The sequence below is a fragment of the Musca domestica genome, unplaced genomic scaffold (genome assembly GCF_030504385.1).
Source record: "Musca domestica strain aabys unplaced genomic scaffold, Musca_domestica.polishedcontigs.V.1.1 13, whole genome shotgun sequence".
NCBI classification, from domain to species: domain Eukaryota; kingdom Metazoa; phylum Arthropoda; class Insecta; order Diptera; family Muscidae; genus Musca; species Musca domestica.
The window spans coordinates 4,651,581-4,677,079 of record NW_026712172.1 but is presented as its reverse complement, the minus strand read 5'-3'; the positions used below and the strand labels follow the sequence as shown (position 1 = coordinate 4,677,079).

General features: G+C 35.2%; 1 protein-coding gene across 1 annotated transcript in view; it reads left to right on the top strand.

The window, feature by feature from the left end:
• LOC101897448 (probable cyclin-dependent serine/threonine-protein kinase DDB_G0292550) overlaps nucleotides 1-25,499 on the top strand; it is a 57,896-nt gene that overhangs the window by 30,154 nt on the left and 2,243 nt on the right. The window contains exons 3-4 of the mRNA XM_005179347.4: nucleotides 22,472-22,654; nucleotides 22,727-22,809. Of these exons, the coding sequence (XP_005179404.1) occupies nucleotides 22,472-22,654; nucleotides 22,727-22,809 (266 nt within the window). The remainder of the gene's footprint in view (nucleotides 1-22,471; nucleotides 22,655-22,726; nucleotides 22,810-25,499) is intronic.

Below are 25,499 nucleotides of genomic sequence, written 5' to 3'. Positions count from 1 at the left end.
GTTGCCACTAAAAAATACCAAAGTGTCGATCACCTCAAGCAAGCGCTTCGTCGGGAATGGTCCAAAATACCGCAGAGCTACATTCGGGCAGCGCGTGACGGTTTCATTGGCCGTTTGAAGGCCATAATTCGTGCCAAAGATGACCAATTCGAACAAATCTAAACTTATTCTAAAATTTGATGCCATTGTCGACATTTTTTGCTTTCATTCAATAAAATTTTAAAAAATGCAAAAATTAGGACGTTTGAATTTGTTGCAGTTTTTTTAATCTCAGTTCTGATATGCCATTTCGATTTACCTGTGAATCCATTGCGGATTTTGCCAACATATTTGAACACTATTCTACAATCTGATTATAAATTATTTGTTTTTTGTTTAATGACTGACTGCATTTATGTCGTACAAATGCGCAAATTCCTTTGCTATCACGACATATTTCTTCCATTTTAGTAAATTGTATAATTCATTTCATTGAAACAAATGAAAGCGAAACGTGACGTATTTGCTTTATAAATGATGTCTAATGTTAATCGAAATCGTTATCACATTGAAATCATTTGGATTCGTTAATTGCATGAATTGGTTGTCATTGTTATTGTAGTTTGATCGACCTACGCGAGCCAAATTCATACTAAAGTCTTGCTTTTTGTTCATCATCAACTGGTACGTTTTTTTTTTCTTATTTGTTCGATGATGAAATAATTTTCGTCGATATTAGCTTGAAATGATAAACGAACTTATATCGTAGCAAATAACGATAAGCAATTCAATAGCATTTGGCTTTGCGGAGACTGTGACGTATGAGCAATTAAGAAAAAAGTATTCCATCAATCATACGTTCCCTATACAAATATCCATCAATAAGTGCACAGCAAATTACAGTACATACCTACATATGTGTACATCCACATGTATGTGCTTGCAGAACTGCACAACCGATTTCAAAGGAAAATTTTCACAAAAAAACAAAAAAAAATCTCACTGGATCCAGTTTCATTAGCCAAACAAATGTTTGTTTATCTTGATTAGCTTCGCCGAATGTTGGACATTTAAAACGTTGGAATATTTTCAATATGAAATCATAAACATAATATTAGGATATGACAAAATTGCGTTCTTTTTTTAAATTAAATTATTTTTTTGTTTTTAATTTATTAAGCTGTGATGTCAGCTAATAAAACCTAAAAACGTAACCCTACTTTTTAAAGCATAATTTCACAAAAATATTTTGGAATACGAGAGATGGTAGCTATGGACATAAAATAGGGTCGATGGAATTTTTTGTACAACACATTCCATAACTCTCTTCCCATTCTTGTGTGGAACGTGCTGAGTGCGATGGTGCTGAGTCCTGTTGGAATGTCCAATGTCTGCGGCCAAAATGTTTGCCTGCCTAAGGCTCTAACACACCCTCCAGAATATTTTCGCGATAATATTCGGCATTTATTCTGATGACACTGTCGATTAAAGCGACCATCGACTGTTGTGGCGGCCCACACCATCACCATGACTGGCGGTTGAGTTCTGGTGGCCAACCGAAGGTGCACATTTTCAGCTGACCTCTTTGGCATGTAAACACGATCATTTTGTTTGTTTACAAACTGCTGGACAACGAATTTTTTTCATCGGAGAAAACCAAATTCGGCAGTTCACCACTATTGACCAAGCGAAGCAACTCTTTAGATCTTTTGAGTATATTTTCTTTCTGTTGCGGTGTAAGTCCTTGCACTTTTTTGAATGTCAATGGCTTTAACCCGAGCTCATTTTTCAATATTTGCCGAATGGAATATTGCGATATGTTCAGCTCACGAGTCATTTTTCGGCCACGAGATACATAAGATTTATTCACATTTAAATGCTGGAGTACTCTAACGATAGCCACTTGTGGTTTTCCAGTTAAATATATAATGAAAACACACTATTAAGCTTGAATTCCATCACGAATAACTTTTTTCTGGTAAATTCTCACCAAAATACTTTTGTACGCTTGTAAACAATGTAATGAGCTGTCACTGGAATAATTTTAACAGCTGTCGGTTGGCTTATAAATAACAGCAGTCTGAACTTGGTTGCAGTTTTTTCATCACACCCTGTGTATTGATATTTTTTATAAGTAGGGTTTCTTAATAATGAGAAGTCAAAATTCCAAAATTTGGCGAAAATTGGAAATGGAAAGCATGACCAAAACTAATATGGGGCTACTTAAAAGGGTGGAGCGCTATGACAAGTTTTCTGCACCAATGAGTCTGGATGTAATCCAGCTCTATCCTAAATGTTGCGAAATATGTCTCAAACTATGGGAATTCCTTTGTATATAGTCAAAACTATGTAAAGACTTTAACGACGTTTGTCCCCAAAGTTTTTTGTCCAGCAAATCTTAACCAACGGTGAAACGCGTCACATACTGGTCGATGCGTGTATCAAGTATCCATCAACAAATGACCTTCTCAACAAAAATTTATGACCTTTTTTATACAAATTTCCGTTGTCTAGAGACTCACAATTAAATGTAGATGTAGTATAATTCTTCCTTTGAAGTATAAAGGAAGATTTTAACTTGAATTGGAAACGGGTCCGAATAACAGTAAAAAGACCAATGCAACATTTTCAATTGTCTTCAATCTTCTTCTTCTATGTCTAATATACCTACAAGTCGAGAATATGAAGTCATGTAAATGGCCGCTTTGGCCAAAACTTAAGGCGATAGGTCTCACATTCTTGACGGATATTGTCTTTAAGATCTGAAAGACGAGATAACCCCGTTCAAATCAGACTGGCCAGTGCAAATTGTCTAAACCGGATCCTAGGCGCCCGGAAAATGCATCCTTCCAGTGTTTGCCGTTGCACCATCCTGTTGGAACCACATGTTTTCCAATCCCAGCTCATCAAGTTGTGAAGAACTTGTTGATTGTTGCTTTGTAGCGCTCACCATTCACAGCAACCGCGACGTCGTCGAAGAAACAAAGGTCGGATGACTCCTCCAGCGAAAATATGCAGTGACTTTGAGCAGGTGTAATGGATCTTCGTGTCTTACACGCGGATGTTCAGTGCGCTAAGAGCGTAAATATTGCTTATTTACGTACCACCAAGATGGAAATGGGCCTCATCGTTCATGGTTATTTTTGATGAAAAATAATCTTCTTCTTGGTGGGCTTAAGGATAGCTTGAGCTTATTTTAGACGAGATTGATGGTCAGCAGCTAACAGCTAATGCACCATCTGGACTTGGCACGAAAACATCTTCAAATCTTATACTGACCGAAACCGTAACGTAACATTGTTTAAAAAATTGTTTATCAAAACAGAAACTGACATCTGTCAAAACAGAACTGACATTAGAGGCCAATCGTAAAATTGATAGCATTTTCTGATAGGAGGATTACTTTTGCGCCACCTTGTACTTCAAACAACAAGTCTTATTTTTTTAAGAGCGATTTTTATCCAATTTATTGGCTTTCGGTGGTAGTCTTACTTATTGTGACGACTCCATTGTAAAACACTCCCTGTTTTATAGCATGCTTTTTTGTATATTTAAAATGTACCTAATAGACCCATTCTTTGGTTGGAATACAATAATGAGGAGATATCTGCTCCGACGTTCTCCGATTTTGCGAAATAGTATATAATTTTTGTAAGAACAAAAAATCGGTAAAGGGGAGCACGATATATTCGTATGTATTTTATACATTGCGACCAAGCAACTTATAAATAGGCGCTTCAGACTTATGGTAAGATAAAAAATAACCCTGAAATGCACTTTAATACAACGGTCTGAATCCCATCTTGGACTAATAATGGATTTCCTATGCGGACAACTACCTCAAACTTTGTTAACCAGAATTGCTGAGACAGAGTCAGGAAAACTCTCCACGCCGACTTGGGATATACTTTTTAGTTTAATATTTTAATTAGCAAAAATTCGTAGATGTTGAACAATGGGTTTCATCATTAATTCGGAGACGATTATGGAGTCATAGTCGTGAAAAAATTGGTATGCTGTCGCAGTTGAGTCAAAAACCGCTTGACTCTTACTACTGTCCTGCGTATAACCTAAACAGTTAATGTTTTTGTATTTTAAACTCATAAAATTTTTAACAGGCCGTGTAATTTTGGCAAATGTTGTATTGGTTTATGCTTTCGTCGACAGGACTTTACCATATTGTCAAAAGTCAAGGTTTTGATCTGGTCCCTTGCAAAAAGCCGTGAATTCCATAAGGATGTACAAATCGACTTCTTACAAAAGTGATAAGTTAATAAAAACATTGATATCTATTTTTTATTTTCAAAATACATAGGCCGTCAGATAAAAACGCCTGGAACGTGTTTTGATGTGTTGATGCCCAGTCAATATTATTTTTATTTTCGATCGCCTTAGTCATTGTCCAGTCCTGATGTTTATTAAACCAAATCACGAATCAATAAATTTATTATCATCTTTGTGTTTTTTTTTTTTTTTTTGCAAATTGTACTTGTTTGCGTAATAATGATGCTCTTCCCACGCCACAAATCTTTTGTACATAATTATAATATTCAATTAGCGGCAAAATTCGCAGCTGTAGTTGTACAGTAGGTTGTTCTGCCACAACAGCATTTACATACATATGTTCATACAGAGTTTGTTTTTTTTTTCTGTTTTGTTTTTTTTTTTTATTTTTGCGCCTTGTTTGTCTTATTTCTTCAGTTCAGATAATTAGGAATTTTTGTGTATTTACGCTAACAAGAGCCGGTTTCCTTCCAGATCACCTTGAGTCATTGATTAGTAATTTTCGGTATACTTGACATTGATGTAAATTCAAGTTTGTTCGAACATGCTAATTTCATTATTATTTCGCATTGTGGTCTATTAATTGAGGAAATGTTTATTTTCAATTTTTTGTTAGCAGGCATTAACAATTTAAAAAAATTTCTGTGTAGGACCAGTTAATGTCATCCGAATAAATTTCTGAGACTTACTTCGTGATCTATGGAAATGCGAAATGAAAATTTTTAGAGAAGAAAGAAATTTCAAAAGAAAAATATTCTTAGATTTTAAAATATGTATATCCCATTATCTTGTGCGATAATCTTATGTTGGCACAAACATTAATATGAAATTTGAAGGAAATCGATCACTAATTTCATATTTTAGGAGTTCCCAGCAAAAAATCTCTTTAAAAAATGAGTACATTTTTGCACCAGTGACTATTGCCAAAATTGCATAATAACCCCTTACTTTTACATGTACATGACATAGGAAGTAAGTGCTTACCAACCCGCCATCAATTGCCAGATGTAGAAGTTGAACTAGGGATCTCCTTATGAGAAGTCAGACACACCATCCAGCAAAAAAAAAAAAAATATTATCAAATTATGGACTTATAGCATTTCGACAATAGTAATTACTTATAAATAGCGTTATATTAAAGATGAACGGGTTCACTCTGTGTGGCCATTACTTGGTACGCTAAAATTGAGTTATTTTTTTATTTCTCTTTCGAGATGAGCTTAGTGATCTGAAGTTTGCAGTGAAAAGAAGTATCGGAGAGAAATTACCACACACTCACCAATTGCGATTATGCATATGCGAATTAAACACCAGAAACAATCCAAGTTGGACTCAAGTTGTACGAGCAAATGTTTTTCACAGCAAAGCATATTTTAGTGGCGATGATTTATTGTTTCAACTACATTGCTTCCAATACATACATCTGTTATAGTGCTGCTGTAGGATGGCCGGTTAATGGTTCAGAACGTTGAGATGGCAACTTTTAGTTGGCTGCACTCCGGGGACCGCGGTTTAAATCCCATCTAAGCTCAGCTAAATTTATATTTTTTGAGTTTTACTTGTGAATTTTTGTAGAAATAACTCATTACTTTTCGACTTACTGGTAATGTTATTGTCATTTTTTTGTGATACTGGTATTGCAGGAAATATGTCGGAGTCATTACCAGTAATGCTAAATGTGGCACATACCACTGAGGTGACAAGGCGGCCAGGCAAAAATATTGATCTTTTGTGGGGGAGGCACCAGAAAAAGTGGATAAGATCGAAGTTTGCAGGGCGGCGAGAGCTCATATATATGATTTACCCGGTTTCACATGTAGACCTCTCAAAACAATGATATTCGCATTTTCTGCAATTGCAACTTGCAACTCTAAAATGGGAACAATTAAATGGATATAGAAAATTGGGCGGCACCTTATATAGTAACTCTTGTCTGTCCATCTATGTTATTGGACATGAGTACAGGTAAATTTTGAAAATGCACCAATCGGTCCACTCCTTCTCGAACCCCCACTCTTAAGGTCTCGCGATAAAATTAAATGCACATAGCTACACTCTCTTTAACAACTGGTCCACAATTTTTTCGAAGTGATTTATATAAATACCGTATATGATGTAAAGCGAGTATTTGACGTAGTCCAAACTTCGCATCACGCTTAAATTGGGAGCAAACATTCAGTCCTTCTCATATAATGTGAAGATAGTTTCGGTTGTTTCAAAAGTATCGCATAAGGTGCAAAAAGGGACAATTTCGGGACACTCCTTCTCGTACATTCCACTCAAAATATGACAATCTTCGATAGTATGTTTCTTTCAATAATAACTCTAATAAAATGTCAAACTTGGGCACGATATTATATCTGTTGTGTTCCCGTACTTGTTATCGGTAAAATTAGTAAAGAGGGAATTGTTGTATTCGTTCCGAGAGAACGAAAAAATTGCATAAATGTCTGAACTTCCAAATCAACATATCTTTTACACTGCCAAATGTACCTAGTGGAAGTAGTGTGTGTATGTTTTTTTTGGTATGCGGGAACAGTGTTCAAGATAAAGACTTTCAAATTAGCACTAGATAGCAGGTTCTGGAACACAACCTCAGTGTGATGATTAGATTTGAAAAATCAATAATTACATCATATAAGCTGAGCGGAGTCACGACTTTGTATAGCTCTGTATATCCCAATATAAGGGGTACTTAACTTTCTAACTTGTTCTTTCGAGAGAAGAAATTGTAAGGCTATTTATTTTTTCAGATACTGAAACTGTGCACTCGTATGATGTGCTACATAAACAGTCGCAGCTGTAACTGTGCTAGATAGAGAGTGCACATGAAGTAAACAACTTCAGGCCATTATCTTTATTTAGATAATAGATGTATCTCAATCTCAAGAAGGTTATAACAGTTTTCTCACAGACATTCACAGCGATTCTTATTAGATAGTTGGACAGGCGTTCTTTCTCTCTTCATGCTCTCGGAGGCAACACTTCTTATCTCAGTGGCAATGAATTGTTTACGTTTTCTCTCCATCTCTCTCTCTCTCTTTATTTACATTTTTCGAGATACTTTCAATTTAGCAGAGTATGAATGCGAGTGTACAATCAGTAAGCAAGTGTGTGTGCCCAAAGGTTTTGTGTATTGTGGCAAAAAAAGTGATGTCATGCCTTATGTTGCCACCCTGTTGCATTTTACAAAAACAAAATGTAAAAGTGGTACGTTGGTTCATACATGGATGGACGGACAAGTCGCACAGCCAGTAATAGATGCCACAACATAGTTTTATTATTTTCTGCTAGCTGGTCAATGTTTTGTGTGTACGTCGCGCGCATTACGAGGGAGCCCTAAGCAACCCTCTTTTCTCGGTCGAATACTTGTTTTTAACTTATTTATTGTGTTCCCTCTCTTCGTTCAACGGATCGAAATGTTTGCACGGTGGTGGCGCTACGTAGACAGTCTGGCAACATTGAGTTGCTTGTTTTTTGAGTAGAGCGGAGAGTGGCTGTGCCGTAGTCATGTCGGCCGTTTATACGCGTGTGTATGAAAGTCTGCGGCCGTTTTGTTATTTGGGAGAACGAAACATCACGACGAATGAACGACACAGGCATGCCAGCATACAGTTTTGTATTTTTCACAATAGATGAACACACGTATTTTACGCGAACGGGTCACAAACATCACAAATTGTCCAATTAAGGCGAAGTTCAAATAAAATTCAATAAAAGTTAATTAAAATTGACATCCACATCTCTGCATCTTTTTCCAATTGTGTCGTTTGTTTGTCGTCGTTCGTAATCAATTTATTGGTGGAAACACGGATACTTTTTATTTCGACTTGCAGAAGAAGAGGAATACCTACCCCACACACAAACGAAAAAGAAAACAAACGTCACTCACTGTGTACAGAAAAGCCCAAAAAATATTTTCCAAATTGTGGAAAATTGAAATAAAATTTCGCGAAACAAGAAATTTGGTGTGTTTCAAAAACAAAAAAGAAAAGCGATTGAAAACAAAAAAAAAAACTACTTTGAGTGTGTTGTGAGCGAGAGAGTACCTCTAACCGTTATTTCAATATTTCGAGGAAACGGAAAGAACACCTACAACAAATCCAGTGTAAGTGTTGGAGAATGGAGTTTATTTTTTTGTTGAGGTTGTTGGTGGTGGAATTGGAACTGCAATCTTTGTTTATGGGTATTTTGCAAAAGGCGCAATTTCTCTAGATGCATTTTTTAGAATCTTCCTATATATACATAATACATACAGGAAAGTGTATTATATAGATACATATAATGTGTGCCATATCCAAGAGTGTTTCCAAGTGAAAGAAGAATATTTTCTTTCCCTACTTGCCAAACACACTTGGTGTATACCTACCCATCTATATAAGAGCGTAAAAAGGTAAATATTTGTGTACATATAGCCAATTAGGTAAGTACCTACTGACACTTGTATGTAGGTACATAGGTATTTTGTACATATATGTACCAATATCTAGTTGTGTTTACTTTAATGTTTAAATATTGATTTTTGGGCGTTCTATTAACTCAACAAATCAAACCAAATAACCAACTGAAGAAGAACACAGAATGAGGAAGAAATTGAATTCAATTTTGTGTTGGAACGAATTAACCACCACCACCACCGCTAGCCCGTGGTAAGCAAAGTGATGAGGCAATTGTGTGTGAGCGTTAAGTGCCGTGCTGCTGAGTTCATCGCAAAAAATATAATCAAAACGCTCCGTCTCACAATCTATACTACAGCGACTCGAGCGCCTGACCGACCGTTCGTTCATCCGCCTGAGCCCCTCCCCGCCACCCCTTGGGTGGTAGTCGACTGGTTAACGGGTGGCGGCGCTGTTCTACAAATGCCCCCTTTCTGTTATTTTGTTGTGGTATCGTGACGTTTGTCTCTCCGAGTATCCAGAGTGTGTGTGTGCGTGATTGCGCTCCCCGTTTATTCGCTCATCCCAACAAAAGCCAAAAGCAGCAGAAGTAACAATATTAGACACTCTAATGCCGACAGTGTGGAGTATTTAAATAAATCCACCTGAATGGATAGCAATTAACACGTTACAGTGAAAAGTAAAAACAAAAACAAACACATCACCTGTCCCAAAGTCTTTCGTTGCGGCTCATCATACCTCACTAAAGAAAAGCGAAAGTGGGATTTACAGCAATTAAAACGCGATTCGTTTGACCGTCTGTGTGCATGCGTTGTTGTTGTGTTGTAGTTGTGACACCAGAACACGGAACATACAATTTATCTGTTGTCCTTGTCCGCATTATTGTGCTATGTGTGTGCATTGCTTTCTTTCTCCATTTGCACCCTCTCGCATTCTTGTTGCTTTGCTCGTGACTAGTTTCAAGGTCGCCACTTGCACATTCCACACCATGGATGGAGGAATATTCAAGCAAAAAGGAAAATAAATTCTTCCAATCCACCCTCCCACCACATCCCTCTTCTGGGCACAATGATGAATCACACACACAGAATGTCCTTCCATCGGCCTTCATTAAGGCTTTTATTAAATATAATTTGTCTTTTTCTGATAAAACACAAACAAATAACGCAATCATTCGAAGCATTACCGAAAATGGCATTCCAGCTGGCGACCGACCTCAATTGTCTTAATTTAATTATTTCATTAAAGCCTATAATTACTTAATTAAAACCACATTTGGATTTCGTTGTTTTTGCAACTACAACGTGCGCCTCAACGGTAGGTGAATAAACCACTTGTGTTGCTGGTGGAATTTGAAATGTTTTGAAAATTTTGAATTAAAGTAATTTTTGTCATTTACACAAAATTTAAAAAAGTAGCCGTTACTTAGTTAAATTCCCCGCCAGGGGAGAGGACATTTATTTTGTTTCTTCGAGTTATAACCCATAGTTCAAGTCGACATATTTAAAAAAGACACACTCGGTTTTTGGGGAGCATAACAACATCCTATATTTGCCATGGTTTCATTCAAGTTAAGTGGCAATAAAAATATCTGATTAAACACGTAAACACAAATTTGACTTCAATTGGCGTATTGACTTTAATAGGTAAAAGAGGTAATATCTAAGGTCTGATAAACATAGTGGCGATCCAGGAAACACTTATCAAAACGGAACGAACCAGTGCTCAGGATTTGTTTAGTTTTATTAATTGCACTGCCAGCTCTGAGTTGAATTAATCCTAAATTCAATTCAGATGAAACTTCACAAATGAAGCAATCACATTTGATTTAAATAAGCTCGTGAAAATTTTTACTATAATTTCTCTTTTATCATAAATTCGTAAAGGTACCTCGTTTTATTCGGTATTTTAATGTTATAAACGACATAGTTCACCGAAATTAGTTTACATTTCGTATTTGAAGTTCGGAATCGGTACTACAGCCTATGACAGAAAATTACTTATGATAATGAGATAAAAAAAAACTGCAACAAATTAATACATGCGGAGAGCGACCATCGGCTGTTATGGCTTGAGTTCTGGTAAAAAGTTGATAACTCGGAAAATATTTTTTCGTTGCACATCTTGCATAAAGATTGGTGCAGGATCAACTTGATTTAGCGTGTAATATTATCTCAATCGTTCTTTAAATATTTTTAAGGAGTTTTGGTCACTCGTCAAGAAAATTATCGTCCAAACAAAGAGTTTTCAAGATAACAACATGAAATATTGACACATTTGTAGGGTTCCCGTACCTTTTCAATAGCAAAATTGGTAAAAGAGAGGAGAAGCCAAATTAGACTAGTAAAAAGTAGCAAAACATATTTGTTGTACCGGAACGGTGTCCATATAAGAACTTGTAAAAATAGCACTGCAAATGCCAAATAACTGAAAAAATATGTTTTCTTGAAGGCGTTTTTTCGTATCACATTTATGGAATATATTGGATATATCATGTGTGGAATACTCTTAAATTTAGTTTTACAGTAGTAATCAAAAATATTCGAAGTTAAGATTTGGTAATCTCATGAGTCACTTTTAGCACTACTACACCTTATTCAAATGTAATTCGAAACATTTTACCTGTAATACGTAACATTTCATTTGTAATTCGAGAATTCCATTTGTAATTCGAAACATTTCAATTTTAATTCCATTTGAAATTTGAAAATGCCAATATGAAGCCAATGCAAGGAAATGTTTCGAATTTAAAATGAATTAATTCGAATTCTAAATTAAATAACTCGAAACGAAAATGGAATGTTATAATGAATAACAAACGGAATTCTCAAAATTGACCTCTTATGAATTACAAATGAAATCTCGAACTACAATTGAAATATTACAAATTACAAACGGTCTTTTTGAGTTTCAAAAATATTTGAATTACATTTGAAAAAGGTGTAGTAATGACAATTGCATACCCTCTGCGCATTACCAGTACCAGCCATAAATACTGACAACTAAACTGAAAAACAATGAGATATTCCTATAAATACACCAGCCAATAGGACTAAATGTTATGTTACCTAGTATTGAATAACGGCAGAATATGCAGTTGGTGCCTAAATGTACATAACAAACCCATTATTTGGTAATAATATTTTCACTGGAATGTTGGGAAATAAAGTGAATCTGTTTGAATGTCATTCAGGGTAAAATCCAATATTGCATTTTCTTAAGCAGGGCGTGTTTTCATTCAAACATATTTTCCATTGCCAAACGAAATTAAAAACAGAAACGAAATCAAACTACTTGCCCATAAAGAAATAATAATTGAAAAAAAAAAAAAAAAAAACATTTTTTACAATCCCATTTTAGAGGTCAATCCCATTATTCCACATGCTGGTCGTGACCATGACCAGCTAGATGGCCTACAGAGTGATGATATATATATGCAGCCAATTAATTTTATTTGCGATGCTGTTGAGTAAAGCCTAGCAAATTTTATTTGAAATTTTCTGTTGTTGTCGGTCTGTGATTTGTGGCGTTGGGGGATGCGAAAATATTTGGATTGGGGTCGCTGGAAAAGTCAGTCGTTCCATAACATTGACAACAATGATCTTAAACATTTTTGTTGTTAACCCCACGATTTAACTTCCGCAAAAATGTCGGTACTTTTGTTATTGTTTTTTTTTGTTTTATGTGCGATTATGTCAATTTCCCACACTGTTGTTTGCTGGCTTAATGTTGTCATCGCTTTTCTTCCTCATTGTTGGGTTGGTGGTGGCGTTGTTGCCACCGCCTTATTTCTTTTATTCCATTGAGAGCACGCGAGCACGTTCTGCTCCGCTCCGTAAATCTCCTTTTTTTTCGTTTCATAATGGCATGCCATGCAACAATCGTTTCGTTGGGGGTTTACTTCGGTTCAGTTGGATGAAAGACGGATGGTATCTTTCCTGGTGTATAACAATTTTGGCCCAGTTGGTTTACTTTTACTTTGTTGGCTGTTGGGTGGCAAGTTGCTGCTGTAATGCTGGTGAGTGGTGTCAGTGAGAGAGGTCATTTCACAATGAGGAATAACGTAACACCGACTCTTGAAGTACGAAATACAAGCTTAAATGAGAGAGTATGCGCGCGTATGTTTGATGGTGGTTTGCTATGAACAGCTAAAGGGAAAATGTGCCATTCCAAAATTTGAAATTTGAACGGAAAATTGTACTGGGCTGTGGGGGCTTTTGTGTGCGGAAAACGTCTGATGCGGAGGCTACGAAAGAGGAAAACATCATTTTTCGCATCATTTTCATTTGTGAGATGTGTGTTTGTTGTTCTTCCCTCTCTTTGATATATACATACCTATATTTTGTTGACTTTTTGTTGCTGCAGGCAATGCCTTATATATTCCATTTGTTTGTTGTTTGGTTACACTTCCCTACATTTCATTCTGTGTGTGTGTGTGTGTGTTTTTTTTTTTGTTTGACTGTTGTTCGTGCCAATTCGGATATTCGTGTTGGCATTTTCACTTGTCATTTTACGGCGGTCGGTGGAGGATGCCGCTGTTGCTCATCTGAAACAAAAAAAAAACTAGTTCATTGAATGAATTGAAAATAGCGCTTTCAATTTCTTTCTCCAAGACACAGACCTGCATACTGTTTGCAACTAATAGACTGTGGATCGAAACAAACCCAATCCAATTCGAGCCATCTTAAGTGAGGCGTGATAATAATAAACCTTTTTTCACAGCGCCCTCCACCCCACAATAGTACCACCATCAACCGGGCCACACTTGTCCGTTCAGTGTGCATGTTCAAGTGTCTGTTTTTTGGCATATCAATGAATGATGACCCACAGGCCAGGCTAGAAGTGTGACATTTCGAATTGTTCGGTATTTACATGCCTTTTTTATCTAAATCCACTTGCTTCACTTATTCCACCCGGTTTGCCTTAGGTTTCACTGACACTGACGAAACAATCAACCTACACCAATATATCGAGTAATGAAGGTGCGCTATCACTTCTGTGTGTGTGTGTGTGTGTGTGCGTGTATGAGTTTCGGAGGGCGGACGGCACAAGAGATTGTTTAAGAAAAATCTTGAGAATTTTCACAACACTTTTTTTGTTGTTGTTGTGAAAATGTGACACATCGAAAAAGTATATCATGACCTGCCATTAACTTAACACACATTTGGCCATTTCAGATGCACATATGGCCGCATAAATGATTTTTGGCTGATTTAAGACTAGAATTTAAAATCAAGAAAAATTAATAGAAATATATTGGTAACAAGTTGTAAGTTCGGCTTTTTAGAGAATTTATATTTTTCTGATAATGATTTGTTTGTATTAGTTGTTCAGGTTTTCAGACGTTAATAACTTGTGTAAAAAAAACTTAATTTTCTTCAGTTTTTTTCGGAAAAGTTTAAATCGCTCCCTTTTGATTGTATAATTAGATACATTTTCAAAATTTCAAAATTGCTAATGGATAAATGGGAAGTTAACGAAACTATGGTCGTTCTCGTTCTAAGTTTGACATTAATATTATCACGGGCTAAGTTTGGCCTATATCGGGCAATCGATTCGTTTTACATTAGATATATCTAAGATACCGAAGAATATTCCATTTTCACTCTAGCTGCAATATAGACAAAAATATTGAGATGAAGTTATGGAAAATCGGAAATTATTTGCCACATTAAGGGAGGTATTATCATTCAAAATCTTGTCATTTTGTAGGTGAGGACGGGAATAGGTGGTATCCGGCTCCATTTAATCTACAGTAATTGAAATTAATAACATGACATGTTTTTTTACTATAACATGTTTGTTATGCTAATATTATTTTCACCACACCGTTTGGTACATCCGCACATCAAATACAAACTAAATCCAGATATTCTTCAAATAACGTCAATCAAAATTAAATAATATGTGAAAGATGTTATATTTCGGTTCTCTCATGTGCAAAATATAGAATAATATCCCTCTGATCCTTCTGGTTCCTGTCCGACAAAAGGTTCGAAGTCAAGTGGATGCGATAATATTACTCAGCGGTGAGGTCACCGGTGTTTACCACCTCAAAATCATAAACATTTTAATACATCACAAATCTTACAAAATGAATTAGGTGTAGGGAATGTATCGGTCAAAGTTGTAGAATGCGGTAAATCTAATAAGAAGTTCATAGCAATGTCGAAAATCGTGATTATGAGAAATAATGTCGGTTTGTAGTGAATTGGCCTCATTTTCCTTGTTCTTCTTCAATATATACCCGAATTAATCATTATTGTTAAAAAAAGTATTTAAAAACTCAACTGTACCTCTGCATAGTGACATACAATGGGAAAGTTCTGGATGCCTCTGCATTGAATTACTATTTAATTGAAATTTGTTCATTAGAACAATGCAATTTCTCCTCCGACACCCCAAGCACTATTCCCACTCATTAGCGTACCCTCTTTTGCAGTTTCGATCCATTTGATGACCGACCACTCGGTTTTATTCGTGGTTGTGCAACAAATTGGGGATTTTTTGTTTAGCATTCAACTCAGAAGCCAATGACGACGACGGCGACGATGGACGATCGTGATTTCTGCTGTTGTACGCTCCGGTGCCCACAAACAATTGTCTAAAACTATTTGCGATATTTCAAAGTGTTGAACATGTGAATTTATGACTATTTTGCATTCCGATTAGATTAAAATACGTGTTTGAGGGTTGTACAATAAACAACTTGGTTTGTTTAAATTTTTTTTGGTTTTTTTGTTTTGTTATGCTTTCATAATATTATTTAGGCACTGACAGCAGGGGGGGCAAATAAATTTTATTAAATCATTTGTTAGGTGTAGAAGCTTTGTGTAATAGAAAAATAATAATGTTTATTCTACTTTGGTCGTTTTTTGAGGCGGGGGCCCCCCATATGGCAATCTCCAATATTTGGCATCAGTATGACTAAACGAAAAATGGTAATATCATGCATATAGCAAGATCGGATGAATAAATGTTATGTTCACTCAAAGTACAGAGTGGCCCAAAATGTTCCATGGGGTTTTAAAAAAAACTGAAAAAATTAGACGTTGTCGATGATCTGCAGTTTTAAAAATGTCCACCCTTTGTGCGTATAACTGTAAATCGTTTTTAAGTGCACCATGTAGACGTACGGGACATTAGAAGCTTAGCAAAAAGTTTTCTGACAGCAAATGTTCCTGGAGGTAACTGCAACCGTTCAATATTTTCCCCAGCGCATCTTAAATGTGGTCATCCAATTTCAGGCAAATCAGTTACATGCCTTAAATAATAAATCTCTAAATAAAAATATATACACTATTCTGGTTCATTTTTAAGTTGTGTATTTCTAAATTATTTATTCTCCCACGGAAAATATATTTTTGAATAATCTATATATATAAATGAAAGTTGTGTTAGTTACTACGCTTATAACTTAAGAACCGCTGAACTGATTTTAATGATTCATACAAATTCGGAATTGTCTCCTATCCGAAAAGGATAATATACAAAAAAAATCACGTAAAAATGTGATATATTAACATTTTCATTTTGACTTTTGAAATGTACAATAGTAACGTTTTATTTTGCATGATTTTTTGAATTTGAATTCGAATATTAATATCAATTTATTTAATTGACCTGATTTCTTGAGAACTGAAATTGATGGCGGGTTACATGGAAGTGTAGTACCGAATTATGTGGTGGCGAAACGGAATAGATGATATCGAAATAATTTAACGCGGTCACACCAAAGTTAGAAGATAATAACCTTTTCAAAATCGCTAAAAAAAAATTACGAAAAAAGAGATCTCATTACAAAAATTCTCAAAACGGGAAAATATCGAAAAAAATGTCCAATGGAATTGAATTTTAAAATAAAAGTACATTCTATTGACAAACTTTGTAAGGATCTTTAAACAGTTCCTGTAAAAAATCAGCGAACAAGTTGAAGATTTTTTCAATTTGTTATTATTCTTTTGTCATTTTTTTTTCAATTTGTATTATCATATTGAATTCAGTGGATTTTTTGTGAACGAAATAAAGAATAATTTTTCACTATATACAATTTTTCACCAAAAAATGAAATAAGTGCGAAATACGATTGTAACTAACATCTACCTTTCAACTCCAGGGCCTACATCGTGCTTCAGCTGGAAGATGCGCAGACATTTAAACAAACAAAAATGACCGAAAAAGACTAATGGGGCTCATTTCAAAGCGTGGACCTACTTCTTTCATGTGACAATAATTCGTCCAATGAGAGCTCAAAATGCAAAAAATTTTTGGGACTACAATGAGTAAAGTACCAAATATAAAGGGTGCAAAATAGTAGAGCGAATGGGACTTTTAGTAAGAAAAGGATTTCTATCCTTCCAAAAATTCTTCCCGAACATTTAAGATACCTTAAATCGCTTTTTCATGACCTGCAATATGATATATGATATCGATCATAAATAACCATTGTATGATTTAAGCTATTTTTGGAGTCTTCGTCATTTTCTTCTATTTTTGGCCCTTATTTGGCATCTTTGTTTCTAAGGGAGTAGAAAATTCTCGGAGTAGGGCCCATATTGGTCTTGACCACTAAAAAATTGTATTTATGCTACCCTGGCGTAAGGAACCATCGTACAGATAATTGCCACATAGAAATTTATTCATGTAAAGTCCCCACATTGGAGTATCCCAAGTCCACTTTCACATCTAATGTGTGGTCAGAAAAGAAAATTTTGTATTCTATTGAATTTGTAACCCCCAAGAGAATATTGGTTGGGAACGTAGATATAGATGTACATCCCAAATCAAATAAATTGTGAAAAAACAAGAACAAATTATAAATATAAGAAAGTAGCACGGGACCGAATATTTGTTGAATCGTCATTGAATTATACTATGATGAAAAATATGGACTTTATGGCGTCTCCAATTTACAATTTAAATGACAAATAAAATTAGTTCCCATCTTACGGTAATTGGAGTAAAATAGTAATTATATTTGATTATCCTGAAATCAGTCTGCCCTCAATTATGAGATGGATAAAATTATTTTTACTTATTTAAATCACGTGAATTTTTTTCAGTTTGACATGCTATGTTGTTCTGCTATATTTTCGATTTAACCTCTATTTGTCATCTTGGATTATAAGGGGTGAAGAAAGTTTTCAATGTAGGTCGATGTTTCGCAGTAGTGCCCATATGAAGGTACTTCCTGATTTTACCTTATTTCAAAGGATTTGGCTAAAAATGTGTATTTGGGGCGGGTGAAAATCGTACACAAAAATTTCAACATATCTACAAATTTTAGAATTTTCTCCATGTAATAGTACCCCCACAAGTCCACCTTTTGGCGGACTTATGAGAACTCTAATGCACAATCTGAGGTGTTAATGGGTTTAAAAAAGTAATTAACTTTCGCTATTCTTAAATCATTCAGCCCTCAATTATGAGGTGTACAAAATACAGTAAATTCCAAATTACTGCTCATTTGACTAAAAACTAAAAATTAATCGACCAGTACATGAACACTTATAACAGTCATATCTTTGAATAATTATGCTTTGACAAATATGCATAATAGACTAAAACTACGGGCCGGCAACGCGGACAGGGTCAGCTAGTATATTATATTCTAGACTCGGTAGTAGTTTTTGATAGTAAATGTGCAATATATAAAAAATTAAAAAAGTAGACATTTCGGAAAGGCTCAAGAAAGCTGCATTATATAAAAAAACCGTAGCTAAAATCATCAATATATTGTATATGGAGGTACCTTTAAATCGGAGCTGTCGAAGACCTGGACCAGCATAGACAATTTTCTGTCATAGGCTATAGCATCCATTACGAACGTCAAATACGACATCTCAAACAATTTCGGTGGGTATTGTACCTAAACTCGTCAAAATATCGAATTTAGGGAGGTACTGATATATGGGGTCTATACGAAGACCTGCACCAGTATAGACAATTTTCTGACTTAGGCTGTAGTATCCATTACGAACTTCAAATACTAAATTTGAAACAATTCCGGAGAACAATGTTGCTAAAATCATCAAAATACCGAATATAGGGAGGTACCGTTATATGGGGGCTGTATGAAAACGTGGACCTACATGGCCCATTTACGAACTTAACCTGCTTACTGGCAAAATTAACATGTGTGCAAAATTTTAGCCTCCTATCTCAATTTGTTCGAAAGATAGCGTGATTACAACAGACAGACAGCAGACACACAGACAGATAGACGGACATGGCTAAATCGACTCAGAATTTTACGCTGATCAAGAATATATATATACTTTGTTGGGTCTAAGATCATTATTTCGATGAGTTACAAACGGAATGACAAAATGAATATACCCCCCATAGTGTGGTGGAGGGTTTAAAAACTGCAACCAACTTCAGACTGTTGTCATTTTTAAGCTACTCGTCCGACAGCTGTTAAAATTGTTCCAGTGACAGCTCATTATATTGTTTACGAGTGTACAAAAGCATTTTGGTGAGAATTTTCCGTGATACTGGTAGCGTAGCCCGACGTGAAGGAAGTGGACGGAAGAAAACAGCAACATCAGCAGAAATGGTTCGAAAAATAAAGAAGCGACTTGATCGAAATCTGCGAAATGCAGATCCACGTCTTCGTATAGTCCCCATATAACGGTTTTCATTTAAGTGGTAGTTTTCGGAATTTTTTTTGAAATTTTTCAAGTTCCTTTCAAATGCTGGAGGGTATTAAAGCTGCCTTTTTACATCTTTATTTCTTTATTTATCATTTTGAAAATAATATCCTTATGAAAACACAAATGAAAATTTTTATGACAATGTTTTTTTCTTCTTTGATATCCAAAATCGCATTCATAAATTGTCATTATGTCTGCCCACGTTCACATCGGCTTGGATACAATTATTTTCACTTTCGTTGTTTTTTTTTCAACCAAACAAAAAGAAAAAGTGTCGTCTCGTTGCTTTATTTATGTTTATCGACAGACAGAAGAGTACATTTTGTTTGTTTTGTTACTTTTTTCTCAAAATTCGTTCAACTTGACCCACTTTTGCTTTTGCCAAATCAGGTACTTTCAAGGTTGCTCGGGCATCTCATGATGCGAAGCAGAGAACAGGTCAAACTATACTCAAACTAGGTGGCTGGAGTGGATTGAATTGACTGCAATTGCTGGTTATGTGGTCCAATATCATTTCGGACATATCAGTGGCCAAAAGATAGGCGTATGAACATGGATGCAGATGAAACAACATTTATGTTTGCCTGCTGCCGACACACATACATAGGTACTTGGCGAAACTACATTATGGGTAGGGATCTTAGCGGCAAAAAAATATATATCAAAATAAAAAATCAAATCAATCAATATATCATATCACCTCTTAATATGCAGCGTTCAATAAAAGTTCACCTAAATTGGCTTCAAGAATGCTACCTCCACTGAAAAGAAATTTCCCTTGTGTACATGAGCAGATTGTGACTGTTATAAATGATAAAGCTGACTAAATCCTTTGGCTAGGAAACTTTGCTTTACAAAAAAAAAAAAATAAAGTACAAAAACGAACGTTACAGTCGGTCTTGAAGACAAATGTTTAATCTCAGCCAAATACAAACTAAGAAACTTCTCCTCAGAAAATATTACCCTACAATGGACATAATATTAAAAAATTTGTTCATTTGTGTTAGAAGTACGGGAAATAGTGTGGAATAATTTCTAAATCGACATGAGTCCTTCCAAAATCTACCTCTAAGTGAAAAATTTGCACACATTTTTTGTTATATTTCTTTTCTGAATCTGTGGTCTGAGACAATATTGATTTGTTTATTAGCTGGAATTTGTTGATATCCTTAAATGACCCAAGCAAGTGCAAACCTTTTATATTTCTATGCTGTAAAATTTTACCACCAACTTTTTTTTGCTAATTTGTCCAGTAAAATTGTTAAATATGTTATTTAAACGGTTGCCATACCTACTGGTAAGAAAATGTATAAATAGGTTTCCATTCAGGACTTCATATAACCCTCATATAACCCAAATATAATACCTCACGATATTATACAGGGTGAGATGAAAAAACTGCAACCAACTTTAGACTGCTGCCATTTCTAAGCCACTCGTCCGACAGCTGTTAAAATCATTCCAGTGGCAGCTCATTATATCGTTTACAAGCGCACAAAAGCATTTTGGTGTGAATTTTTCAGAAAAAAAAGTTATTCGTGATGGAATTCAAGCGTGATAGTGTGATTTCTTTATATTTGGCTGAAAAACCACAAGTGGCTATCGTCAGAGCACTCCAGCATTTACATGTGAATAAATCTTTTGTGTCACGCACCATGCTAGTTACTGGTACCGTCGCCCAACGCCAAGGATGTGGACGGAAGAAAACAGCAACATCAGCAGAAATGTTTCGAAAAGTAAAGAAGCGACTTGATCGAAACCCGCTTCGTAGTGGCTCGTGAGCTGAACATATCGCAATATTCCGTTCGGCAAATATTGAAAAATGAGCTCGGGGTAAAGCCATTGAAATTCCAAAAAGTGCAAGAACTTACAACGCAATAGAAAGAAAATAGACTCAAAAGAGCCAAAGAGTTGCTTCGCTTGGCCGAAAGTGGTGAACGGCCGAATTTGGGTTCCTCCGATGAGAAAACATTCGTTGTCCACCGACCGTGGCATCAGAATAAATGCCGAATATTATCGCGATAATATTCTGGAGGGTGTATTAAAGCTTTGGGCACGCAAACATTGTGGCCACAGACCTTGGACATTCCAACAGGTCTCAGCACCATCGCACTCAGCACGCGCCACCCAAGAATTGTTACAGAATGAGGTTCCTCGCTTTATTTCCAGCGCACAATGGCCACCAAAATCCATGGATACCAACCCGTTGGACTATTGTGTCTGGAGTATTTTGAAAAGCAAGGTAGACACTAAAAAATGCCAAAGTTTCGATCACCTCAAGCAAGCGCTTCGCCGGGAATGGGCCAAAATACCGCAGTCATAATTCGTGCTAAAGATGACCAATTCGAACAAATCTAAGCTTATTCCAAAATTTGATGCTATTTCCGAGGTTTTTTTGCTTTTATTCAATAACATTTAAAACATGTAAAAATTATGGCGTTTGGCTTTTTTATATCACCCTGTATATTTTGTTCATTTTAGCCATTTTAAAGACTTCAGCGTCTATAGACACATTTTTAGTAGCGTTAATTGTCAAATGGTATATGTTATCAACATTTCCGCCTGGCGAAACATTGTTTTTTTATTTGTTAAGAGTGCCCATTCTCGCGCCGTATCTAGCTTTATTTAAACCAGCACCAGGAAGTAAGTTTAAACCAGCACCAGACCCACAGGATTAGATAGACTCGAAAGTCCCGAAAAGGATTTCTTCCAAAGAGACGCGATCTTATCAAATTGTATAATACACCCTGTAGTCGTAAGGCTAAGTGGATGGGAGTATTTTGTTTACAATTGTTTAGTTGCGAACATATTAGACACTTTGGTAGTGGTTGTGACAATATCAACTATTAAAACTATTTTTTACAGACTACCGCTAATACGTTTTTATTCTATTTTAAACCTTTGAACACACATTAATAGTTTTAAAAATATAAAGTTGACACACGTCGCGTATGTATGCATACGGTGCATGTTAGTTAATGTCGTCATGTTGATACAAGTCCTGAATAAAAGCTCGTGCTATTTTTAGAAAACCTTCCATGTAATGTTTTCTTGTATACATACAAAATAAAAAAAATGTTCTAGGTATTCTGTTTTTTTGTTCTCACTATTGTGCCACCACTAATTAATAACTTGTTTCGCTTGTTCTCATTCCAGGTCGGAACGTTCTATCGTGCGAGTGTCAATTTATCAAAGTAGTAAACCACAACAAATTTGCCCTCCCGATTATTTTTCGAAATTCGAAGATAATTTAGATAATTCTTTAAGTAACTATAATTGTAATTTAGACGACATAATGACGACAGCATCGCCAATTCCCGGTTATGACAGACAGCAGAGGTATGTTTCACAGTTTTGTTTGCCTTTGGAAATTGTGAATTTAATGAGCATTCTTGTATATTTTGTTCACAGTACTGATTCTGGCTGGGATAATCCATTTCGCCCTGGTGGCGATTTATCCAGAGAGGCTGATGAAATTGTTAAAATGATTAGTGGTAAGTATAAATTTAAATTTTTGGTCGCACAGAAAATGTGTTGGTGCTTTCCTAGTTGTTTTTTTTTTCAATTCGTTTGGTTAACATTGCTTAAATCTTAATACACAAAACTATGAAGAAGTCCAATTTAATTCTCAGCAATTCAAGTTGGTTTCGCAGTGTCAATGTAGTAGTTTTTTTGAACAAATAATTTACTCAATATCTGGTAACAATTAATACCAATGGAAAGCAATTTTTGATTCATATTTAACCCAAAAACCCGATAATCTATTATACACTTACCCAAACTATTTTAATTATAAATTCTTGCTAATACTTATACAAAAATGCGTTATTTTATTAAACACCCACTTAAGATCACTCGATTTCTTTTTATTATCTTTGAGACAGGTCTAGTCAATATGTTTCTTTACCAATTGCCAGTATTGTTTTGCAAATTAATATCCGAGCCTTTCCAATCCTTGGTCGTCTCGACCGTACCTTTTTTACATTATATAATTTACCATTTCCCAAAGATAATTGGATGTGTAAGACGATATTCTATAATTTTAATCCTGCGGAATAAAATACAAACATTTATAAGTTGACACAATACACGACACATCTTTCCATTTTAATATAGACGTCCATGGTACAAACATTTAAGCAAATTCCTTAAAGTTCTCTTAAAGCTTGTTGGCTGATGTCACTATGCGTTGCCTTTACAAGACATGACATTGATTTACAATGGGTTCAAAATACACGTAGAACTGATTAATATAGTTTATGCAGTATCACAGTGGGTCACCTTTACAATAAAATAGCCTTTGATTTGCTTAATATTTTGCAAAGGTTTAGGGTTTGGTTAGATGACAGAAATAATAAGAAAAACAAAACAGCCCTCACAAACACATATGTGTTTATGTATATTGTATGTGTGGTGTCAATTAATAAAAAGAATGTAGACTGGAGTGCCCATTGTTGAAGAGGACTTATTACCTTATACACATTTCTTGATTGGAATTTAATGGGTTTCTACTCATCTTATCCATTAAAAGACAAGCCCATAGTTTTAGCTATTCATTTTACATTGATTAGGAGCCGAACATACAAAAATCATTAGAGAATATTATTGTTATTAGCCTAAAAGCACAATTCTTAGGTTTAAGCTTGTTAAACATATAGAAATAATTGAAACTGAACCCTTATTATTAAGATTATTCTTGTTTTTGTAGGATAATCTTAAGAAAATATCTTTATTTTAATTTTAATTAATTAATTGTATTTCTTTGGTCATTTCCATTGTCTTCCCTGATGCAACTCCTTGTGTTACCGTGCCCTTTTTTATTCTTAAATATGTCACTTTATTCGTAAGCTCAATATCAATATCAAATAAATCCTGCATTTTGTTTATGCGATCAGTCTGAAATTAAATTGAAGTCATACACATCACAAACTGCCCTAATAAATCATTCTTACCATAAGAATTATATTGGAAATATGTCCTAATTCGCCCCACATTGGCTTTGGAGTGGAATATTTATCCTCCGTCCAACATTATGGTATATGATTTGTATGTAACAATCGGAAGAAACCACTCGAAACTCATGGCGATTGTTAATTACTCAAGTCCGCTTTCTGAATCCTTGCATCGTCGCCAATGGAAATTGGCATATTAGATTTTCCATAGACTAAATTTGTCTACAAATAAACAAATAGTAATCTTAATTATTAATGCACAGTGTGCAACATAAATTGTACAAATTAAAAGCTATAGTGTTCATAATCCTTCCGCGGTCCCAAAATTATCCAAATCTCGCACCAATACAACAAAATGTACCTAAGTAGTTAGTATTTTGGACATAAATCGTTAAATTGCTGTGATTAAGAGATCTAAAAATAGGAGTATTCGATTAGTCAAAGACAGATTTTTATGCCCTTCGCCATAATATGGAGGGTATATTGACTTCGTAATTCCGTTTTTAACTCCTCGAAATAGTCATCATTGACCTTAAAAAGTTTATATATATCAGCATCAGTCTGTCTGCTGTAATCAAAAGATACCTTTTTAACCGATTTTAGATAGGAGGTTAAAATCAATTCTGTCAGTAAAGGGAACATATCGGTCCATGTTTTCGTATAACTTTCCACGTAACGGTGTCTCCTGATATTACACCTTCGAAAGGATTCGTTTCAAATTCGGCATTTATAGTTCGTAATGGGTCCTATCTCCGCCTGCTTAAACATTGTGTACATATGACCACTTTTTCCTGCAGTTCCAGGTTTTTTTTTTAATTTGGTATCTGAAACAATATATAGAAAGACGAGCAGAAAATTGACTGTGGATTCTCTATACACAAAAATAGGCTTCATATTAACGTTCTGTTCAGTGGATCGGGTCCGAATATTTCGAATATACCTCTTTACCTCTTGTTGAAGCGACCGACTAAACGTAACGTTTTCTTACTTCTTACTTGTACATTCGTCTTTAATTCGTGAACATATTTCTTTGTATTATAAGATGCATTGATACAGATTAAAGAACGAAACTAATCTGTAAAATTTTACAATAATCCGGGATTTATAGTTTTTGGAATACACGACAATAAAAATAGAAGTCCACAATTCAGAAGTAAAATATTTCTCTAAAATCCAACATTAAATGTACATATAATTCAAGCGTTAAAGCTTGGCTGGTTAAGAGTTTAAAC